The 24,325-nt window shown below is 40.9% G+C and overlaps 1 protein-coding gene and 2 long non-coding RNA genes across 4 annotated transcripts; 1 reads left to right on the top strand and 2 right to left on the bottom strand.

Moving 5' to 3' along the window:
* Positions 1 to 1,036: 1,036 nt before the first annotated feature.
* LOC147221356 (uncharacterized) lies at positions 1,037 to 13,598 on the bottom strand. 2 transcript variants are annotated; one of them, XM_086170029.1, is made up of 8 exons: positions 13,281 to 13,598; positions 10,660 to 10,790; positions 7,613 to 7,796; positions 6,150 to 6,293; positions 5,858 to 5,991; positions 4,735 to 4,946; positions 3,402 to 3,508; positions 1,037 to 1,986 (listed from the first exon to the last, which is right to left on the bottom strand). In XM_086170029.1, exons 2-8 carry the CDS (start codon positions 10,757 to 10,759, stop codon positions 1,929 to 1,931), a joined length of 939 nt encoding a protein of 312 aa, XP_086026155.1. In that variant the 5' UTR covers positions 10,760 to 10,790; positions 13,281 to 13,598; the 3' UTR covers positions 1,037 to 1,928. The 2 variants fall into 2 exon arrangements, with proteins under 2 accessions (XP_086026155.1, XP_086026154.1); XM_086170028.1 differs by lacking the exon at positions 13,281 to 13,598 and adding an exon at positions 11,000 to 11,148.
* On the top strand, positions 4,871 to 16,084 carry LOC147221357 (uncharacterized). Its single transcript, XR_015107892.1, has 3 exons — positions 4,871 to 4,972; positions 11,091 to 11,383; positions 15,167 to 16,084. It is a non-coding gene; the product is annotated as an uncharacterized LOC147221357 (long non-coding RNA).
* A 6,454-nt stretch (positions 16,085 to 22,538) lies between these two features.
* LOC147221358 (uncharacterized) lies at positions 22,539 to 24,144 on the bottom strand. Its single transcript, XR_015107885.1, has 3 exons — positions 24,085 to 24,144; positions 23,050 to 23,267; positions 22,539 to 22,973 (listed from the first exon to the last, which is right to left on the bottom strand). It is a non-coding gene; the product is annotated as an uncharacterized LOC147221358 (long non-coding RNA).
* Between the last annotated feature and the right edge of the window lie 181 nt (positions 24,145 to 24,325).

The raw sequence follows: 24,325 nt of genomic DNA on the forward strand, positions 1-24,325 counted from the left end.
TGTGGAAATTAGTCTCAAAATAGATCGCGTTGCATCGTCACGGGTTTTGCCCAGCCCAGATGTTGGATGCAATCCCGGATACCTGTGTGCCGAAGGTGCAGGCTCAGCCGCCGAGAGCATCTCTGCCGTATCCATTCGCTGAGAAACCATGAAAATACAACTTTACCAGTCCTAAAAACACCGTCGGTGTGGATGTAAAGAAATAAAACTCACTGCTTTAGAGTTAAAGAATTCACAGCGTAACGCATCCTAGTTATCCACTGTTTTTTTCGCCCCAAAACAGTGATCACATTCAGAACATGATCAGCTCCTTGCAACTTCCAGGAACTTCCAATCTCTAAATGTTCATATGTAATTAAAATTAAAAAAAAAACATACCTGCAACAGGTCTGTCCTCTGCTATTTGCCTGGAAACTGTCCCCCTCAAATTGAAAAAGAAATTCATTCTGTGTGCACAGAGTGATAGCGGAGAGAGACACCGCTGGCTGGTGAGTGTCTCCAGGAAAGCAGCAATGCTCTGTATGTGTGTATGTGTGTATGTGTGTATCTGTGTATGTGTGTATGTGTGTGTATTCCTTCTGCTCTGCCTCTCCACATTTCAGCCCATCATCCTCCAGGGGAAAAGAGCTCTGAGCGTCATCATTTTAAAGCCCACACAGCCACTTATATGCCTTTTCCCATGCAGCCGTCAGATTTCACTCAACAACTTATCTCAATTCAGATCCCTATTCCCACAGATGTCTTTGGCAAAAATAAAAAAAATAATAATAAAATCAAAAAAACTTGATCTATCTGATTGTGTTACGTTAAAAGCAATTTTTTATTTCCCCTGCCTTTCAGTGTCTGTTTACACAAGCTAAACTGGGAAATATGGAGGGGGGTCATTTACCGTCAGAGATGTTTTGCCACCGAATTTGTGATTGCATCACGGATATCAGCAGAGGAACTTACAATACACAGAATACGCCATTATTGTGATTCTATTGTGTTCAAACAATCAGATGCGAAGATTTGTCAAATCGGAAAAAACAGACACTTCATTTTACAAACAAATATATATTTATTCTGATGTCCTTTTGTTTATATGCTTTTAAAAGGACACTTCAGTAGTGAGCTGACCTTTAAAATGTAAGTATCTCTATAATTAAAAAAAATTAGAAGTTTGATTTTTTTGCTGAGAATTATTTTTGTTATTTTGGTGACAAATGTATATATTAAAAAGGATTGTTTTTTCAGGATATTTTTGCTTTATCTAATCATTTAGTTTGTTTGTGTAGTAGGGTCATTGGCTTGTGAGCAATTGGTGACTTTTAAAGGCAACTACCAGTTTATACATGGTATTTTTCCATAGTTTCAAGTCATATCAGATAGCAGTTTTGTTCTGACGTGACACGAAAAGTGACATGACTTAAAATGTCAGCAATCAAATATTTCTATATAACTCATAGTTTCATGTATTTTTCTCCACTGCAAAATTCCCAAAACAAACACTAAAAGCTCTTGCTTCTACCAATATTCCTCAAATTCATTACCACCACAAATGCCCATGACACTTTGTAAAATAGCAGATCCCTTAAGGTGCACATTTCGGGTTTAGCTGTACATTAACGCAGCAACTCATCCCAACTCTATCCAATCCTTTTTGTGGGTACCTGCTGGCAGATGGAGATGCAAAATAAAAACAGCCGTAACATTAATGGTCACCTTTTACCCTGTAATATCCTTTAATTTTATGCTCTTGTTCATTTTATAATAGCACTTGCCAGCTTTGACTAATGGAGGGATGTCTCATTTTTGAGTGAACTCTTCAATTATTCAGTTATTACGCCGCCTTAGTTGAGCCGTATCTCGGTGTGTCCTGGAGCCCGGCGTACATCCATTAGTGTACACTTATGTTGGGCTGCGCACAATATGATCATTGTTGGGTCTCAGTACAGCACTGCCGCTCTCCCCCCTGGATGCTTGCTCTTCATACTTCCGAAGTGTCTAAAAACAGACAGAGGGAAATAGTCAGACCCAGACAGCGAGGCACTCGGGTCCACCGTCCAGCCTGAAGGCGTGTAGGAGACTATAACAGCGCATGAATCACACAGACACCACATGGGTTTGGGTTTTTTTTTGTCTGATTGCCTTGATTTGAAGTATTTTTATCATAAACTTACATTTTATTTTATTTTTTGGTACTTTTTTTTTTAACAGTGGTGTCATAACAGGTTGTCTGGTAACACAATACGTCAGCCAGCTAATGCACTATTGAGAGTTTTGCTCCCTTCTAGTTGTTGGGTCTAAATATAATCTCTAGATGTTGTTCACACTGATAAATGTATTTATAGTATTAAGAACATCTAATAAAGTAATTGCTCAATAAAGCAATAATTTCTCTGTCAAGAAATGTAGTGTCTAGTATTCTGTCTGTGTCAAAGGCATGCCACAACATCACTAACATTGCATTTTCATCAAGCTTTTTTTATACATTAATTAGTTGGTTTTTTTTTTATAAATGTCTGGCCGTTATCAGAAAATAACCATGATTTTGAATAGTTTTGTTAAAAAGTTTGATTTTTGAAATTATTTCAGAATTGATAACTTGTGCTGTTAACTAAGCATGACTGTAAAGGTGCATTATTTAGCACAAGTAATTACCCTATTAAGCCAATAATAAATAGTTAATTGGATCCCTTCCCTCTTTGTCTCTAATAATATCATCCCTATTGTATTCAAACTGACAAATCTATTCATATATACTTTTTTTATTTGATTTTATCCCTTACCAACAGCTAATCATTATATAAGTGTATGACGTGTTGACATTTTCTTGTCATTGCATTATCATATAAAGTAAAAACAGCCATTGCAACACTTATATAGTTCATCATAGTTTATCTTTTGTTTGTATAACAAAATAATTAAATGCCATAATATTTGATATTCTGTCATTCAAGCATAACTGGGAGAAGTGACTTTTTCCTCATTCATCATACCGCCTTTTAATGAACATCAAAAGCAGCCGTGGTGTTGGCCCTGCGGTGCAGCTGTGGTAACCTTACACTGAAGCACAGTTGTAAATTATTTAAAAACTTTTGTTGTTCCGCCATAAATGTATGATCATGTTAGACAAGAAAAAAAATGTATTTTACAGACCGCATCCCTACATTTTAAAGCCTTTTCTGTATCCAGGAATGCACTGTGTGAACCCAGTACTTAAATATTGCTTGTAGATGAACAATTTGTACATTTCCATATTACGTTAATATACGATATACTATATTAAATACGGTTTCATGTTTAACGTCTTAAATCCCATGCCTCCATACTGGGAACAGCGATGAAATAAGATGTAAAATATAAATGCATATCTCACTTATTTATCTCTGATTTCCTGCCAGCCCTTCTCCTCTTACCTCCACATGTTGCCTTCATGGCTGTAAGCCTCGATGGTTTTCAGATTGGTCACATCATCAGAGCCTCCAATTGCCAGTAAATTACCATTGAAGACCACCAGGGACATCTACATCAAGACAGGTTGTAAGTAAATGTGACAGGGAGCAGCCCAGCTCTGACCAACAAAAAAATTGCAATGGAAATACAACCCACTAAATCTAGGAAAAAACATCACTTTTTCCACACTTCCAACTGTTTCATACATATTTAGATGTATGATTAATCCATACATACAAAATGTCTGAGTCTCATGGGAACAGGTTGGGCCAATGGGGAAGAATAGTCATTTGTTCATTCATAGGGCGACTGGAGCCTATCCCAGTTGTCATTGGGAGAGAGGCGGGATTCACCCTGGACCAATCACAGTGCTGTTTATAGAGACATACAACCAATGGCTCTCTCTCATTGACACATCATATGGAGACGTGCAACTATTCATTCATTCATTCAGTCATCGTGTATACCACTTATGTCATTGGGTGAGAGACATACAAATATTCGCTCTCTCTTTTGCACATCATATAGACACAAACAACCATTCATTGATTCATCCATTCATTCAATTATTTAGTATCTAGCCAGCTTATCCTGCAGTTAGGGGGACACAGGGGTGCTGGAGACCATCCTAGCAGTCATTGGACAAGAGGCAGGGCTCAAGCTAGACCAGCTGGCAGTCAATGGCAGGGCCACATATAGAGACATGCAACCAGTCAGTCTCTCATTCACGCAATTTTGGGCCTCCAATGATTTGGAGTGTGCGCTGCAGACAAGGAGAGAATGTGCAAACTCCATGCGGAAAGGTCCCCTGTTGGAATCAATAATCAAATCAAATAATAGGCGAGCAAATATGCATAATAGAAGTATAATCTACATGGTAAAAAGCTTGTGATAGATGTAGTGTTGCATCACTAAAACGCTGTGGAGTCCTGGATCCTGTTAAAGGCTAATAGAGTTTTTGATACCAGTTAATACAGTTTTTAAAAAACTGAACGTATTATCTTTCCCATCCCTTTGATCCCGGGGTTGGTAATTCTACCCTTGTGCAAACGCAGACTGTCTGATTCCCCAAAAATTTTAGATTAATCAAATTATCCTAATTGTACATTCATTTGAAAATAATCAAAAGCCCAAAATATCTATTCAGTGGGAACCGAAAAACAATTATAACCCGAGCCTATGAATTTAGCTATCGGCCTGTTCTTTCTTATCCACCCTATTCCTCTCTGTCCATCTACTCATTTTTAAGATACGGATAAATCAAATTAGGGACCCAATATTTGTTCATTTACTCACATCGGCCCTCTTGTTTCTCATAGGTTTGATCGGCGTCCACCTCATGGCGTCCGGGTCGAGCCTCTCCGCTGTGCAGAGCTTCAAGCCCAGCTCGTCCCTACCGCCGGCCACGTAGATGTGTTCCAGGTACACGGCGCAGCCTGCGTTCTCCCGGGAGCTCAGCATGTGGGTGCATATCGACCAGGTACCATCCAGAGGGTCGTATCGCTCCACTGGACGGCATTTAGAAGAGCGTCAGGTAGGGTCAGAGTTACTACATAACATGCACTTTCACTACATATGAGTCATTTTAACCTACAGGGAGCCATAATTAAATATACAAAAGTATTGCATCTGTTAACCACAGTCAAGTGTCTGTCACAAACCATGATGCGTTTATTTGATCCCAAATGTGATGGCATTTTCGATTCTGTCCGTAAGCGAGGTCGATGTTTGACAAACACCAAAAAAGGTTGTGGGAATTTTACAGGCATGCGTTTCTCACAGACTGAAATAGTCAGTGACAAGTGGAAGGACAACATGCCCTTGTTTATCTTTGGCTAGGTCAGGGGGCACAAGAATGTGTATGTGTGTGTTTTGAGGGGGTGGCGTGCGTGTATATGTGTATGTGCGTGTGTGTGTGTGTGTGTGTGGAGTGGGTGGCGTGGGTGTGTCTGTGTGCTATGACATGTCAAGGAGCTGTTTAAAATCAGCCGAAATTCTATTAAATCGTCATCAGTGCGACTTAAAGCATTTCGCTCCTTGTAAATCAAAATCTGAACCCATTTGTCGGCCAAGTGAGCAAACATGTTTTGGGCTTTGCTTCATATGTGGAAATCAAAAGAGCAGTAAATAGCACAGCAATAAAACATGACTGAATAATAGGATGCAAGTAAAAATGGCATTTTTACATAAAATTTCGTGGGACGCCGGAATTGATCACACTCACGGCCACCAAGAGGCTTCTTTGCTATTTTTTTCCTCTCTTATTTTGCCATTTTCTGAAACAAGAAGTGCTGAATGGCCACGGGGCATGTGGTGCCGCGGTAATAATCGTAACAAGTATAATCAGTCTTGTAATTATCATTTGCAAACCATCGCCTTAAGCTGAGAGCCTAATGCCAATGTTGGAGCCGTTCTCCACCTGAGTTCAGAGTGCCGTCTCCATCACTTCCCCCCATCACATACAGGTGACCGTTCAGCACGGCGGCTGCAGCGCCGGCACGTCTGGTCAGCATCGGCACCTGTTTGCTCCAGGAGTTCATTCCCGGATCATACCTGGAACAACGAAACGACATTTGGACCGAATCCTGCTCAGAATATCAATTTTGTCTCCTTCTATTTTTGCATTTACAGTTAACATTTTTAATGGCAAAATAGGACCACAGCAATCTCTGCTGGTATATTGCTCTTTAGATACAATCATGCAACAGTACCTCTCCACGGTATTTATAGCGGTTATCCCATCGTGGCCTCCAATAGCGTACAGGTATCCGTCCATTGCCGCCATGCACACTCCACTGCGGGGGCTGCTCAAGGGTGCTACATCTGCACTCCAGCTGTCTGTGTCTGGGTTGTACCTGGGAAGGGTGGAGGTCAAGGACCAGGGCATCAGAGTGTTGAGGCAAGGCACACTTAAATTAAATTAAATTAAATTAAATTAAATTAAATTAAATTAAATTAAATTAAATTAAATTAAATTCAAAAGAAAAGAAAAGAAAAGAAAAGAAAAGAAAAGAAAAGAAAAGAAAAGAAAAGAAAAGAAAAGGCTTCCCCTCTAACCAGGTATTGAGAGAGAAATTGGCAAAACAACCAATTATAAACATCTGATTTTTGACACATACAATACAGTACTACATCCTTCACTTTATAGAGTATTGACTGGCCCACAGAGGAGTTGCTGGCAACATGTCAGTTGCTTCTCAGCATCCGTGTAACTGCCCTCTTGAGATTAGACTGACACTCTCAGGTAGCCGAAATGAGAGCCTGGTGGTTCAACAGCCCATCAGACTGGAGTGGGTTCTTCGCGGCTGGTTCACCGCCAGCAGCGGAACATCATAATGGGGTCTCATGTATTGGAAAAGAGGCTACTGTGGGAAAACGGAACAACGCCAGTTTCTCCCAGATATCTGATAGGCAGGAGGCTGAAACGCATCGAATGGGAAATGTGATACAGGCAAGCTTGGTGTGTGTGTGTGTGTGTGTGTGTGTGTGTGTGTGTGCGTGCGTGGGAAGCTCATCATTTCTGACGTGGTTTATTTTCCGAATTTCATCTCGGGAAAATTCAGTTGCTGCTTTAATGCTGACCTCTGCTGTTCACTTCTGCAAGCAGCAGCATAAATGACCCCTCAAAAATTCTTAAATGCACTTGTGTTGAATTCATGGGTGCGTTTTTATATTCATCTGCCTTATGAATCAATGTGAGCATAAAGTTCAGCCCTGCAGCACCTTACAGTGTCACCACCGCTCACCGACACCACATTTCCATGAATTTGTCCTCCACAAGTGGAGGAAATCTCAACTAGACTCAACTGGAATATCATTTGAATGTAATTTCATTTTTTTAGTTATTGCATCTTGTCATCTCAGCCCCTCCCCCCGAAACTGCTTCTTTGCTTTCCTTCTTCTATGAGACAGCATTTCAGTTTTGAACTCAGCCTGCGCAGTTAAAATCAAGCTGCTTCGTCTCCATATTACTTGGTTCATTCATTCATTCATTAATGATCTGTGCTGCTTATCCTGGAGTCGGGGTCAAAGGTGAATCCGGGTCGTAACTGGCCAAAATCTTGGGTTCAAACTGGACCGGTCACCAGTCGATCACAATACCACTGTTTTAGCCATTTAGGGATTTAAATTTTAAAGTACTCAAAGCCTTTATGCTCACATTTTTTGCGTTTACCTCTCCACACTGCTGAAACATCGGACGCTATCTTCCCCGCCGACCGAATAGATTTCGCCATCCAGGATGCCGACAGCCACGTTCCCGCGGTGGTTCGCCATGCGAGCCGCCGGCCTCCACTGATTGACGTCGGGACAGAAGCGCTCCACCAAACAGGACGGGTCCTCCCTGCTCCATCCACCCACTAACAAAACAAAAAAAAAACAACAAAAGATTAATTACGTTTGTTAACGCCGCTGAGATACAGCTCGGTCACTGCAGAGTAGACGGATGTCATCCGGCGTCAGGATGCTGTTAAAAAAAACAAATCGACTTCGATTTTTACAGATCGGGCCAATTTTGGGCAGCTCTCTGATGCCCGCAGCTGTTTTGGACACTTTTCAGAGTAATCACAAAGAATTCTAAAAAGGAAGACAATGGAAAACTGTTTGACTTTAGGCAAGAAAACACTGAGGAATTATTTTTCAGAGAAATTCTGTATTAAAATATCTCATATGAAAAACCATATATACAGTTGTGGACATATAATATAGTCACCTAAATTATTTTGTAAATAATAATTCACGTCATGAAATAATTCACGCCTTCACGTCGTTTAAGTAGAGTAGTGAGAATAATGAAACAGAACAGAAAGGAGAATAATGTTTGTTTTATTCTAACGTGTGTTTTTTAGCAGTATAAAGTAGCATTAATTGGAAACACCCCTGCAAAAAACAAGCATGCTTTTCTCTACAGGGCTCAGAGGGAATTAGGGAATGTAACATTTTTTGTCATTTCCCAAATGTGAAAGAATTTTGACAAAAAAACAACAAAAGAATGATTCTATCACAGCAACTACAGACTGTAATATGCCGGAAAAGCTGGTAGATTTGACTTTTCTGGATGGATTACATTGTTTTTCAAACACAGATGTGCAGCTATAATGCTTTTAAAATACCTCCTCCCTGTATCTGCTGGGCTTTTCTCCGGGTAGCAGAGCGGCCGTTTCAAAGATCGGAAAGTCAGAATGAAACATTTTTGTAATAACTGTCCATGCTTCTGTTTTTTCCTCAGCCATCTGACATATAGAGGGACTGCGTAGCTATAATGTTGTTTTTTTTTTTTTATTTTGCTTTTCAGATCGGGCCAATTTTAGGCAGCTCTCTGATACCCCCGGAGCTGTTTTGGATACTTTTCGCAGTAATCACAAAGAATTTGAAAAGGAAGAAAGTGGAAAGCCGCTTGACTTTAGGCAATAAAACACACTCTGAGGAATTATTTTTTGGACAAATTCTTCAGTGAATGTAGAAAAGTGTCGGGGGGATCTGAAGAGCCTATAAGTCTAAAAGTCGCTCCGGATTATAAGTCTCACTAGCCAAAAAAATGCATGATGAAGAAAAAAAACAACAACATATAAGTCGCACTGGACTATAAGTCGCATTTTGGGGGGAAATTAAAAAAAAAAAAAAAACAGATTTTTTTTTTTTCTTAATAAAATCAGAAAGCAAGAACAGATATTTCATTATGAAAGGCAAGTTATAGTAATAGCAATAGAATAGAGAACAACGGGCTGAATGGGTGCCTGGTATGTTAAGCCTGGTATGTTAACATAATATATTAACAGTAATTTAAATAATTTAGGTAATTTAGATAGCATAAACAACATAGCATATCAACTTTACCAAACTCAATGTCACTCCAAATCACTAAATCAATTGAATTCTTCACCCTCTGTTTCATTTCTGAGCAACTCCTCTAGTTGTAGCCATCTAGCTTTTATCCCGCGATTAGCTTTTTTTATTTTCTTCATTTAACTTCGACTATCCTACGCTTTTCTCGAATTCCGTTTGTCATCTGCAGAATACGAATTTCCTTTTGGGAACGTTTGTGTTCAGTCTTTCTCAGTTGTCTTTATAAGCTGAGGTTTAAATTTTAATTTTCAGTGGTACAGGAGTAATAAGAGTAGCAGATACTGGCACACAAGTGTAGTTCAGTTTCGTGGCTGTCAGTGTGAAAATAATGAACATGAGAAATTATATATTTTAATATATAAGTCGCAGGACCAGCCAAACCATGAAAAAAGTGCGACTTATAGTCTGAAAAAATACAGTACTGTTGTCAACACATAATAAAGTCACCCAATGTATTTATTATATTATAATCATGCATTTCTCTATGTTTTTGTCAATTTTTCTGTGTTTCAAACACACAGTATTTTTCGCAGTATAAGGCGCGCTTAAAATCCTTACATTTTTCTCAAAAATCAACTGCGCGCCTTATAATCCGGTGTACCTTGTGTATGAATTCTTGTTGTCCTTACTGACCTCGGACCAATTTCATGTAGTACACTGCGCTCAAAAATCTGTCACATTGTTTTAGTGCGACTTTGGTATGCGACGAAGCCGCTCTGTTTGATTAATCATCGGACCGTTCCCATCTGACACAGGGACGCTGTATTAGGGCCGGTACTTGGTTGAATTTGGGTTGACAACATCATATAACTAAATATGCAGTGCTGAAATACAACGTTGTTCATGCATCATACTTCAGATGTCCTGAAGTGTAACCTACGCCACTTTTTGTAATACTGGTGTGTACAGTGCTTCAACATTAATATTACTGTACATTTGTGCGTATGACGAGCCCTCAAAAATGGCATCTGTTAAGAGACGTGCTTACGAAGCGGAATTTAAACCCAAGGCTATCAGTCACGTAATAGATGATGGAGCAAGAATAGAGCAGCGAAAGAAGTCAACATTAATGTATCAATGGAAGTGGAGGAAGCAAGCGGATGAACTGCACCGAGTAAAGAAGATTAAACAGAGTTTCCGAAGGAATGAGATGAACAAAGTTCGATTGAACCGCTTAGTTTCGGTTTAAATAACATACATTTTATCTTGTATCCATGAAAACAGACCCGTTCATTGATATTGCACCTTAATGCAAGTGCGCCTTATGGTCCACAAAAAACAATAACCATGATGCTTTTCACATGCTTGTTGCATCCTTCACGCCACGTCGCAAGAGAAGATTAACATTCAGGCTTTGTCAGATGGGGGGAAACTTACCCACAAACATCTTGTTGTTATGGAGACGCCTGCCGGGGGAGATGGTCTCCGGTGTTGGCTGGCTTTGTGGAGACCCACCTTTGACCTCTTTCACCAACATGTGGCCATATTGTGGCTCTTCAATGGCTGCCCTGTAGGAAAAGCATTGCGAAAATCATGTTCAATAATAATGTTGGCACCAGATAAGGAATTTATCAGAAATGGGAAATAATGTGTTTTTTTTGGTGGGCACGTCTCCACCATTAAGGCAATGTGAAGAAAATTACAGTCCGCTTTCGGACATTATAGGGTTTGAGACAAATTTAAAAAGTCTGTTCTATAATCCACAAGATGACCTTACCCACGTCCATCGTACACTCCCATTATTTATCTCCTGGATGATTTCGTTTGGACTTTCTGTCTCCGATCTCCTGTTTTTTTTTTTTTTTCAGTGCCAACGCTAGCGGGCTCCTCCTGAATCTGTCCTCAAGCCGTTCCCCGTCGGACTTCGGTGTTCTTTCAAGCGCCTCGGAGAAACCCCCTCCTTAGAGACGCCGGCCTCCCCGCCCCACCCGCGGTGATTCATCTGAGCGTCCCAGCAGTTTGAAACCCTAAACCACTCACCCAGGTCCATCTGACAACCAGAAGATGTCATCGACACGTTCTCAATTTAAAACCCGTGTCCTTCGACGGCACCGAGAAGCCGCGTCACACAAGTTTTATTCCTGGGAATCACGAACCGGAGGTCAGTTACGTACGGGACGTACTTCTAATAACCGCCACCTGTAATTAGTGTTTTCATTTCTTCCGTCTTTCTAATCTTCTCCTCGGGCCTTGAAGATTAAATTTAATGTGATTAATCCTCAGGGATGTCGATTCACTTTTAGACTTTTTTGAACGGGTCGGCAGATTAAGATTCACTTCTTTACTTAATTTCCTACTTCCCTCCGTCGGCTCATTTGTATCCGATGGATTTTATCCTCTAAAATTCACAACGCGTAAAAAAAATAAATAACGCCTCCGATTCTCCTCGTCCAAATGTATTTTTGATTTGTCTGTTCATTTATTTGAAAATACCCCTATTAACAAATGCCGAGCTCGTCTTCTCGCATAACGTTCATCACAAATACGCGTTTCGTGCGTTATATAAGCTTTATGCAGTAATTACGTAATCGCATTCTATTTTGTTTGGTTTGCAGCGAACATAAACGATAGTTCATTTCTAAACATTTATTACATTATGGATTATTACAGTGCCATGTGGAAATGTCCCTCTGGTATCAGGAAGCAAGAAAACTAGATTGACAGGACAGATCGTGCATTGTTCATCTTCTTTATTTAATCTACATTTTTTTTTTCCAATGGCAAATGTTCCTAAAGTCCCATTTAACCCTGTGAATAGAGATGAATGAGGAGAGAGCAGATGTTTGGAACAAATTCAGGCTGAAAACCCCCGACTCAATGTGATTTTGGATGGAGACTTTCCCTTTTGCTGATAATGACTGTTAGTTTTGGCGTCTGGAGTCTCCACGCTATCATATTTTCTGAGGAGGAATCCAGATCCCATTTGCTGTCTGACCTTCTCCGTCAGCTCCCATTCACCGACTCCCAAGTTTCCACGACGACCAGTGTCCTGGAATTCCGGGGAAACACCTCAGGCGGTGGGGTGAATCATCTTACGTGACCTGAGAGGCAAATTCATCATCTGCATAATTACTTTTGATGCGCGTTCAGGTTTTTCTCGCGCTCTATGCCTCGTTTTTCGTGAACATTAATTCATGTGATTTAATTTTTAAGAGATGGGGATGACAACTGGAAAGTCTCCGCTGAAAATGTTCTCCTTGTGTGTTTTGCTCCGGTTCCTCCCTCAATTCCGGGTGAACTCCCCAACACACACACACATAAACAAATACACACATACACAGACAATTCTGTGGTGCAGAATCGGCGGTAAAGATGAATTAACTGATAATTTTGTACCGAAATCTTCTTGTTGTTGCAACCTGACTCGAATTTCTTCGCGTTTTACCCTTCAGCCGAGAGGCTTCTTCACTTCTAATGACCTGCGGAGAGTTTCCAAGAAGTCGCCGTGACCTGGATGACTTCAGAACCTCCACAGACGATGAATCGTTTCCGAAAACACCATACGGTGCGGTTAATTTTAATTTAAAAGTTAGTTTTCGACAACATTATATCCTCAAAATAATTTAGATCTGAATTCGTTCCCCAGTAGGTCGGAGCTGAGAAGCTGAATATCAACATGCACAGGTATTCAAAAGAGAGTGCTGAGGACACCGAATACACGCACACACACACACACGAACACACACAAAACAGTAAGTGTAAGAAGACGGCGGTATCAATCAGTGTCAGTGAGCAAGGAGAGAAAAGAGTTTTGTTCACTTTCAAGCGCTTTTCTAAAGTGCTGATGGAGCTGCAGCTCCTCACGTCTCCAGGCGGGACGTCCCGCTGATTTGTAGTTTTTTCTCCGAGAAAGCTGACTACCGGCGAAACCCGTGCGGCCCGGCCTCGGTCATCTTTAAAAACTTAGACGGACGGACGGAAGACAAATTAACCCACGAACCGAGCGCTTCGCACATGCATTTATCATAGTTGTTTTTCAATTCAAAAGTCAGACTGACCCAAAAGTCAACCGGGCGTGCGGCTCCCGTTCCGTCGGCGAGGCCCGCGGTCGAATCTGAGGGGGTTTGAGACGTCGTTCCTGCGAAGTGTCTTGATCGCACCCTTCCCCTGGATCAACACCCGGACCAGAACTTTCCTCCGCCAGCTTTCATTTCATCACTCTGCGAACTTGGCAGCCCGGCTGCTGCCTCGACTATCTGTTTCAGAAATACATCTGTAAAAAAAAAAAAACTAAATTTCCAAGAGGTCGAGGGCTTATTGGGGTCTAGTGGCCGTATAAAAACTGCTGACTGGCCTCTCTAGACTGTAAAAAGGCCCTTTGTGGAAAATTTCCGATTTAATGCCAGAAGCAGCGCTCACCGAAAAAAAAAAAATGTTCACAATGTATATAAAATCTCCCCTTAAAAATGTTGATTGTATTGAAGATGAAACCTAATTTAGGTATTCCTCAGGCGCCTCTTTGCGAATGAGAACATTTTGTGTAATAAGGGATTAAAGAAAAGCGATTGTTTTTTACTAAGAAAAACAAAAGTTCAGTGTTGAGGCTGGAGCTAGCGCTAGCGCTAACGCATCCAGTTTCAAAGGATTTGGTGATTAGTATTAAGGTGAGCTAAGGGGTTTATAACCACCGTCACAAAATGACGGTCCTCAAAATGGTTTATCCGATGAGCTGTATGAGATAGAGATTGAAATTGAACTCATCTAAAACTTTTCTTGGGGTTGCTTTCCATCGGCTTCACCCCCGATCTTGTCCGCTTTTCGGTCGGAGAGCTAAGGCTAGCGTTAGCCTTCGGGCTCTGGTGAATATCGGCTTTCCAAGTTTGATTGAGATTAAAAAAAAACCACCATGGTCATCGGGGTTGCGGTTATTTACGGTTATAACCGCTATCTCCGAAGTGGTAATCCTCAAAGTTGTTTATCTGACGAACCCTGTGAGATACAGTGATGGGAATTGGAATGAACCCCGCATTCTCTTGGGTGGCCTTTCCAACGGCATCACCCCGAAGCTCTTCAGACGTTTGTTTGGAAAGTTACAGTTAGGATCAGCGTTCTGGTCAAGTTAGGGGTCGGGTGCGCGTTCGTGCTTCAAGAAGAGAGATCTTGGTTCGATCGTCGCGCAGAAAGGAACGTCTGGTTCTTTCTTTGCCGAGTGTCCACATCATCTCCGTGTCCGCAGTGTTTTCATTCGGTTCACGGTTCACAAACAACCAAGAGCGCCAGTGCAGACCCTAAACTTCTCAGATATGGGACTGACAGCGAATGCTCGTACATCTCCGTATGACTTGCGATAACAGAATGAGCGGTTGCGTGTCTAAATGTGGCCCTGCGATCGCCTCTCGCCCAATGACAGTTGGGATAACCACCCCTGCCCGCAACCCTAGATTCAGGATAATCAATGAATAGTTGAATCGAGTGCGTTAATTTTAATGATTTGGTTTTTGCGAGTCGTGCTAAACGTGAAGACCCGTAATGATTGCGACGACGAGGGTCTACGACGGACGGAGAGAAAATAAAGTACAGCTGTCGGGCATTCCTCGTCCCGGGCATCGCTGACAGCTGCCGCGCCGCTCTAAACCGTTCATCCTACCAGCAGGTTTTGCAAAAAAAAAGATCCGTAGTTCCTGTCGATCAGATGATATATCACGTGAATATTGCGTCAGTGCGAATTCAAACTTGATTTGAAATCCTGTAACCAGAGCCCTTAAATTTAAACAAAGCCCAGGTGGATGGTGATGTAATGGTCTGCGTTTAATGGTAAACAGGTGTGATTCTCCGACCGCTACCTCAGCGGGCCTCCGAGTGTTTGCCAGCGCTCGTGTATAAATGGAAAACCTGACATTTGACCATAAGCCTCAGACCCCTTTTTATACGTGTGTTAATGCAGGAAAATGACCCGGATATCCGATTCGGCGATCGGCGGAAAAAGTCGAAGAGTAGAACCACGAAGTGAGGCGAGAAAATGACCGATCCGCGGCAGGACTCGGAAGGTGACCCCGCAGACGGCGGGCGAGTGATGTCATGCTGGTGACGGGGTGAGGGTCGAATGCGAGGGTGAGGGGGAAGACCTCCGCCGGCTGGCTTTCTCCAGTCTGCGGACGTCTGGAGCGCCAGAATCAGGCAGCCGGTGACACACAAGCCTTCCTGCAGCTGTCCTTCCAGCCTCAACGCCCATCATAAATCAGAACAATAAGGAATCCCAATAGCGTCCAGGTCAGTGATCCTAAAACTTCACACACACACACACACACTCCGGAATGCGTCTCAGTTGTTGGTGAGCCGTCGGAACTGATTTAGTATTTGTGTTGCTGGGTAATTTTGTCACATTTGTCGGTCATTCAGCTGATGAGGAGCATTGAGCAGGAAGTGAAGTTTGTATTTCTTGGATCTTCTTTCAGTAATTTAATCTGCAAGGGGACCTGGACATAAATCTATTAAAAGAAATGATTCTTTAATTAAAATTGAAAAAAAAAATAGAAAAAAAAGCATTTCAAGTTCTTTAGTGAAACTAATGTGCTGGATAATATATTAACATTTTGAAAGCACAAGATAACTTGTCACCAAAAGATCTTGGGAAAGTTATTATCTCAGGGGAACAACTGACTTACTTGTTTAAAAAACTCCTTATATTTTGTTTGTGTTATTTTTCCCTATCGCCGGGTAGAGAGCCCCTTGAGAATGTCATTGTTTTATCTTGTTCCCACAAGTTATTACCCCGTCTACAAGACAGTAACCTTTTTTTAACGTGACATGGTAATAAGTCATATTAATTTGTGGATATAAGTGATTACCATCTGCTCAGAAGTTTTATAAATTTAGGACAAAATTGTGCTCTGTTTGTGGCTCTGTTTACATAAACGCTGCATGAAGATTACACTAATTTATCATCAGCAAAAAGTAATAAATGAATTACACAAAAATTTAAATGTGATATTTTTTTTATGTGCAATGTGTTTTATTTTAAGGTTTAGTAAATACCATTGGTATCTTGGATTTTTGAAAAATACTATAGGGCTTAGAATAGGTTGATGGGAAGGATATCAGCAGGATCTGAAAAAAGATTAGCATGCATACAAAAAAGCCACATTTTAATGTAAACGAAAAAAAAACCAAAAAAAACAGAATGAACCCAAAACAAGACTATTCCCAAAGTGGATGGTGGGGGTGGGCCAGGGGTTCGAAGACCTTAACTCGCCAAGACCGAGGCACATTCCAAAATTTATTAGGTATTTATTGGAAAAGCTAAGGACACAAACAAACTAAAGACTGGATTGAAAATCTATGTGCTGAAGTGTCCTTGAGAGACACCGAAGCCCTGCGGTTGTTCATGATGGCCCAGTTAGCATCGCCGATGGCGTGTTAGTTTGCGTGTGAATGGAATCCGGTGTAAAGTGAATTGAAAACATCTTTTTTTTTTTTCTTAAACTCACATTTAGCTCCTGAAGATTTTAATCTTTGTGACTGTGACACAAAAGCCCCTTTTCGCGTGGCAGGAGGTTTATGCAGTTGTTCCGTGAACTTTTTCCAGGAACGAGGAGAGCGGTTCTCTCCGGGAATTAGGTAGCGTAGATCGGCAAGATAGGGGGGGTCGGTGGTCCCGTTGAAGAACCGTACACAGATGTGCTCTTTTAGATGTACACTGCTCAAAAAAATAAAGGGAACAATTAAATAACCCATCCTAGATCTAAATGAATGAAATATTCTTATGAAATACTTTTCTCTTTACACAGTTGCATGTGCTGACAACAAAATCACACAAAAATGATCAATGGAAATCAATTGTATCAACCCATGGAAGTCTGATTAGGAATCACACTCAAAATTAAAGTGTAAAAACAAACTCCAGGCTGATCCAATTTTCGATGTAATGTCCTTAAAACAAGTCAAAATGAAGCTGTGTTGCTTCCTGAGTGGACACTATGATGTCACACAAGTGTGATTGACTTGGAGTTACATTGTGTTGTTCAAGTGTTCCCTTTATTTTTTTGAGCAGTATATTTATTGCTGCAGTGTGAAATACAATACAACAGAACCATCAGTATAATCCTATACATTACACACAAACAAAGGATAAGTAAAGGACAGTGTTTCACTAAATGACATATGAATCATGTTACAAACAAATCCTTCCCATGGACAGCATGCGGTCTGCTGATTAACTTAACACAGGGGTGGGCAAACTACGGCCTGCGGGCTACCTGTGGCCCGTTGGTCTTTTTAATTCGGCCCGCCAAAGCTTGATATAGAATTCATACTTGATATGAAAGATTGCATTAATTTGACTTGTAATGAAATGCATTTCAACGTCAGAATTAAGTGCAGTGACTTGATTCTGCGGCGCCCGAACCCCCTCCTGCTATCACTCTTCTTCTCAGAACCCACCTGCAGCAATGTCAGAGAAAGGTCAACAGTGAGTGTTGGGTGTTTAATAAGGAATGGACACCTAAATATTTTTTTACTGAAGTTGGGTCAATGCTATATGTCTTATTTGCAAAGAAGCCATTGTGGTTTGAAAGAAATACAACATCAGCCGTCACTTTTCCCCCGAGTACGCTAACTGGTTGACATAAGAACGAATGGCTACCGCTCATAGGTTGGTGGCTAGCTTGCAGCCTCAGCAACACACCTTTATCCAAACAGCTTCCATCAAAGAATCAAGCACAAAGAAGTTATTTACTGGCATTCAAATTAACAAAGCTAGCAACCCTGTCCCCAAAGGGCTGCTCAAAAGAATCCAGGACAGGGTGAAAGAGGACAACTCTGAGCAGGAGTTAATTTTGTAGACATACTGACTCACATGAATGAGCTGAATGTGAAGCTACAAGGGAAAAAAAAAAAAAAAAAGTTTGTGCATGAAATGCAAGCAAACGTCAGATCCTTCAGAACCAAGCTACTTTTATTTTCAAAGCAAATGTCAGACAAGTCGCTCATTTCCCTACACTGGCTACGTTCAAAGAGTTTGATATGTACTGTTAACAAATTCGTTTTTTTTTTTTTTTTTTTATATGTATCGTATCTTTTGCTGACCGAGCCTGTCTGTCAAATTTTAAAAGTCAATGTGGCTCCCGAGTCCAAAAGTTTGCTCACCACTGAATTAGCACAATAGTATAACTAGTATAAGTCCATGTATGGATAAGTTGCACAAGTTAACATAATGTTAGCGTTCAACTACAACAGTTAACATAATTAAACTCACCTTCTGTTATACGCACGCAGAAATAAACCAAGGAAACCAGGTGAACGTGAAGAGAGGTGAAAAATCCAACTAGCCTCTTCTGCAGTATAAGGGAAAAAATAGCTTCTACGGCATCATACAGAGGCGTGATGCATTGGAATAACTGTGGCGTATTCAGGTGTGCAGGATCTAAGAGAACTCACCAACAAACACCAACCGAACACTATCATTTCAGCAACAGTTGAATATGCAGAAAAAGTGGCCTTTCTAACTAAGCCGTTTCTTCATTTCACTCCAATGCAGGGTCTACGGTTCCTAGGGAACTCGTATGATGTAGGTCACGTGTCCCACTTTCATTTTATGTGGCCCATGAGAACATCTTAAAAGGTCTTTTTGTCTGAAAATAAATAAATCAAACATGTGCATTGACTTTAAACCATGTTTCCCGCAATTCATGCTGATCATATTACCCACAAAGGGATTGCGTCCTGCCTTTAGATCGCAGTGTATCCACATTGATGCGATGTTCAACAAATGGAAATGAGAAATACAAATGATCCTTAAATGTCCAGGAAGCGAAAAGCTGATGCAGATGAAAAGCTGTTTCAAGAAAGATGGGAAGACCGGTACAGGTTTGTGCTTCGAGGAGAAAAAAACATAGTGTGTCTTTTGTGTTATGAGGCAGCATTAGTTGTCAAAGAGCACAATCTACGTTGGGATTTTGACACCAGACATGTATGCCTAAGTTAGCCTTCCAGAAAAACAAAAGATTGTCCGAGAATGAAAAGCCAAACTACGATGACAGCAGGATGTGTTCACGAAGCTGCATCCAAAAACACTGCAGCAGTGAAAACCAGCTTTGTAACAGAGCAACTACTAAAAATACATATTTTAGTGAAAACCAGCTTTGTAACAGAGCAACTACTAAAAATACATATTTTATACATCTATGCAAATGAATACGTAACATTTTGGATTTGAATGAGGAATAAATTCAGAGTTATTTTACATTCAGGGGTAGTTACATTTATTTTACATTCCATTTGGTTATATTTAGTTACATTTATACTGTTACCGTTCCAGGTGGCCCTTTGAGATCAAGCATTATGCTGATGTGTTCCTCGGTGACAATGAGTTTGACGCCCTTGACATCGGAGCTTGATGATCGGACTGTTAGTGAGCTCTGGCTCTTTCTCCGACATCGGTTCGTCCAATCATTTGTTTTGTCGACCGGCCGAAATCCGTCACGGTTACCGCGTGCGACAAAACAACAAAACTCAAAAGAAGAATGCCAAGACAATTTCTGGCCTACTTTAAACGGCGACATCCCAAATCCAATCGGTTGACAACAAATAATTCCCCTTCAGTTGCCTCCTGGATGTGAACACAGTTAGCTATTATTAACAGCGTGGAATAATACTCCGGTTATAATCACATTATTGCAAATCCACGAGCAGCCTTCAGTCGAAGCCTTGATGTTACAGGCAAAGCAGATGCAGGAACTGGTTTGTTTGTTTTTTTTTACAAACATCGGAGCGAGTATAGTCGAGTTTTTCTGGATTCCCCAGATGGGCCTCGGTGGGTCTCACTATAAAACCTTAGAACATAAGGAGTTGACAGATTTTATTTTATGATGACATACCGAAATGAAAAAAGTTTGAAAAGCACCATCAAAGATGCAAAATTAAAATGACTCTTTCGAAGCTTTTCTGCATTTTGTCCGGTCGACAGTCGATCATAGGGCCGCTTCGGAAGACTCTAACCATTCACACGTCATATGAAGACATACAACCGTTCACTCCCTCGTCCACGTGTCATACAGACGTACAACCACTGCTGAGGACACGTGTCCTTTGCACCTAAAACATTTTGGCTGTTGAATTGCAATTGAGACCCTCAAAAGAAAAATGCACCTCACTCCAGCAAATAGGCTCAATCCAACTTCCGACTGTCAGGCCTGTAGATTACCGCGCCTTACCCCTGAGTAGCAACCTGCGCTATGTCATCGCAAAACCATAAAATATGAAACACAAGATGGCGAAACACTCCTTCTGTTCTGCCGAGTGTGATGGATGGAGACTCGGAGCCTGCGTGTCAGACGTGGTAATCTCCTGTCTGTTACCCTAGATCAGGGATTTACTCACCGTCGGTTCACCTTCCATCAAGCAGGAATCCTCGCTGGAAACGGTTCTGGCTCCGAGGGGCTGGGCTGGTTTTCAGCCCGTTTAAAGGCTCGTTCGGCCTCCTCTTCACCTTTTTCCTCGCTGCAGGAGTGTGTATTCGCTCAAGCCCAGGGACGGATGGCATAACCGTATTTTCCGCACTATAAGGCGCACCGACAAGCTTTTAATTTTCTCAAAAACCGACAGTGCGCCTTATATGTGGACCAAAATTGGTTAATTATGGATAGCATAGTCAGGGGGTGTCGCCAAAGTAGCAGCGGTAAAAACGGTAAAGGGGAATTCCAGTCCCGCGCCACTTGTGTGTGGATAAAGACCCCAAAATGGCACCTTTCAAGAGACACGCTCACGACGCAGAGTTCAAACTCAAGACGATCGGTCTCGCAGTAGAACACGGGAATAGAGCTACTGGGAGAGAATTCAACATTAATTAATCGAACAGAGAGCGGCAAGTAGAAATGTCTCTACAGTCACTATTCCAATGAAGGCAACAAAACTAGCTACCGACATGAACATCAATGAATTTCGAGGCGGTCCTTCTCGGTGCTCGTTTTATGAAAAGCTTTGAACTGTGACAAATGGAGTTGGAAAACATTGTTTTCAACGAAGGCGGCGCAAATACCGATGCGTACGGTACCGTATTGTGAATGCAGTCACTTGTTTTGGGAGTGAACTGAGTTGTCAGAACTTCGGTTTGTATTCTCTTAATGAATTTTGACTGTTTTGTTGACATTCCCTTTAGCGCAGCTTCATCTAGTGGATGCATAACACAACCCAAGCCACTACAGTAGTCCCTATTCTATGCACCTTATAATGCGGTACGACCTATATGTGAAAAGTTTTAAAACAGGCCATTCATTGAAGGTGCGGCTTATAATCCAATGCGCCTTATGCTGCGGAAAATACGGTATGTCAGAATCTGAAATAAAAATCCAGCGCCTCAAAGCCAAAGTGTGAATAATTCTGTTGCGATGCTCTCGCAGCGAATCTGGAAGGTCATCAAGACAATCCTTTGTGAGAGCAGATCAATAATTGGGTCGATTAAGCTGTTGGTTTTTGCCTCTAGGGGCGCAAAACCTCAACCGAAATCACACATCAACCTCCGATCTGACACGCGATGAAGCAAAAGGAATAAAAATCACTTCTACATTCTCCTTTTCACCTCATTTCCTCCGCAATCCAGACCGGGAGTGTGGTTTGTTTCATTTATTTACTGGAAGAAATTTTCCATTTATAGGATCACTGATTTTCCTGTCTCTTTCTGCGTGTTAGTGTTTATATATTTATACAAATATAATTTTTAGAAAATTAATGTAATTGTAATGACATCCTTATGTTTAGATTTTTGTTCCCAGACTTTACTCAATGCAATTTCTTTCTTATTTTTTCTTATCTATAGAAGATTTTGCAAATCTTCCCAATGGCTTCATATACATTCTTGTCTGGACTTGTGAAAATTGAATGTAAAACTACAATACATATTATATTTAATCTTATATTGAGACATATATTAACATTCATATATATACACAACTTACAGTACCATGGGTCAAAATCATGCACAACATATTTCTCTATTATGTCATGTTTTCATAAAATGTGTGATATTTTCACTGTCATACAATATTACTCACTTTTCAGTATCATTATTGCTATCATTTACAGTTACATTTAATATTGCGGATTATCTCTATCCACTATCTGGTGCAATAGGCTACTTAATACATTCTTAAACCAAGCATTTATTCAATTAGAAGAATTCAATTCCTGAGCTACCATATCTAATCCTGATGAAATATTTGAGATGATTCAAGCCTTTTATACACTTGCTAACAAAGCTACTGGATATTTTTGTCAGGATATTTTATTGGTATCAAGAACATTTAATTGCCTGAATTGTGATCCTGTGCTGCCCCCTAGTGGTGATACTAAGAACAACACTTACAAAAAATTCTAAAGGTGGTCCGTCAAACGCATTTAACCATCACTTGATTGGAAAAAATAACATTCATTTTTAGTTTTTAGATGAATCGTTCCTCTTAAGAAGCCCAATATTGCTAGTTCACACAATTTGAGACTGCATATTAATAAAAAGCATGTTGAACATTGAAATATGAATTGTGGAAAAAGGGGTCTTTACATCAATTGAACTACCAGAAACTGCATCTTTCTATTCCATTTATTTTGAAACTTTTGGACATTTTGCCAACCCCCGGTTGGTGACCATCCCAGTGACAACCAAGCTGCTTTGTAACTCATAGTGACTAAAATGGATCTTTCTCCATCACAGGACCGACTTGCACCGATATCGCCCAGCTGCAGAGAAAGCACTGCGACGTCTGCAGACAAAAAGGATATCAATTATTAATAATGGCCCGTTATTAATCAGCGCGATCACCGAAAAGTTCAACTCACCCTTCGTGGTGGAGGGTTAAAGACTGCGGGTCCAGGATCCTGAGCTCAAACTGAAGTTGCGCTTGATGTGATGTAACACGGACGCGCTCAGGTGAGGAGAGGAGGCACTGTTTCCATGGCAACCAGGATGGATGCGGTTCCAGCATCTGTTCCAGTTGTTCAGTGGAGCAACTGGTGCTGATTTATGCCGTCAAACTGCATGTGACTATGACTGAAACCTGGATTTTATTGAGAAAATTATTGATTCCTGTAAGTTGGCATGTGTTTTATTATGAAACGTAACTTCCGGTGCTGGTAAGATTGCACATCTGCACTCATCCTTGCGTCTGCACTCGAGTTGCACTCAAATGTCTTATTGCACTGCCGACACTGTTCACATTTATATTTGTAATATTGTTTACCCTGTCATTATTTCTTATCAATACATACCCAAATGCACTGCGGACATGAAGGTAGGAATTTCACTGTACAGGAAAACACGTTTTGACACTGCACATGACAATAAATGCTTTGAATCTTGAATCTGATTGACAGAAAAGAAAGTTCTCTGAGACTAATTACTTGATACCATGAAAATTGACATATTGGTAATCAGAAGTGGGATTCCTGGAGGTAAAACTTGTAAAAATTGGGGAATGTGAGAAGCATTGGAGATAAGTTGTTTAACTCTAGCCCAAGTCACTTCCTGGTTGGCGAGATTCTCGCAAACTCTCGCTTGACTGTTGTCAAGGAGCTAACTATATAGTATTCTTATCGCGTTTTGGGCGTCTAACTTGTTGCATTTATCAGTGTGAGCAGTTTTTATCAATTTTAAAGCGGTTACCACGATCGAGACGTACTTTTTAACAAGACAGATGAATTGTGGGATAAATGAATAACAAGACAGCTAGCTAAAATTCTCGGCTGCCATTTTCCGTCTGTGTCGAATAGCCTTGTCGATGCCCTTTCCCCTCAATATACCCGATTCACTCATTCGTTTTGAGATTACTTTTGATCATCTAAGTTCATTTTATTAGTTGGGCATTTCTTCCTTACCTGAATCGACCGTCCAGATCAACGGCGACACAACACACACACACACACACACACACACACGAAGATCCTGACGTTAGCATGGTTAGCATTTAGCTTTAGTCGGCGTTTGGTCAGCATGCCGCTGTCGCCAGCTTGCGTTTGCAAACGTTAAAAAATGACAGGTTAGTGATAGAACTCATAAAATATTCAACAATTGACTTTTAAAAGAGAAGATATTCTTGCAAGTGTCGCATGTCATTTT

Source organism: Fistularia commersonii, chromosome 22 (genome assembly GCF_037954325.1).
Source record: "Fistularia commersonii isolate RoL2024-O1a breed Wild chromosome 22, RoL_Fcom_v1.0, whole genome shotgun sequence".
Lineage (NCBI taxonomy): Eukaryota > Metazoa > Chordata > Actinopteri > Syngnathiformes > Fistulariidae > Fistularia > Fistularia commersonii.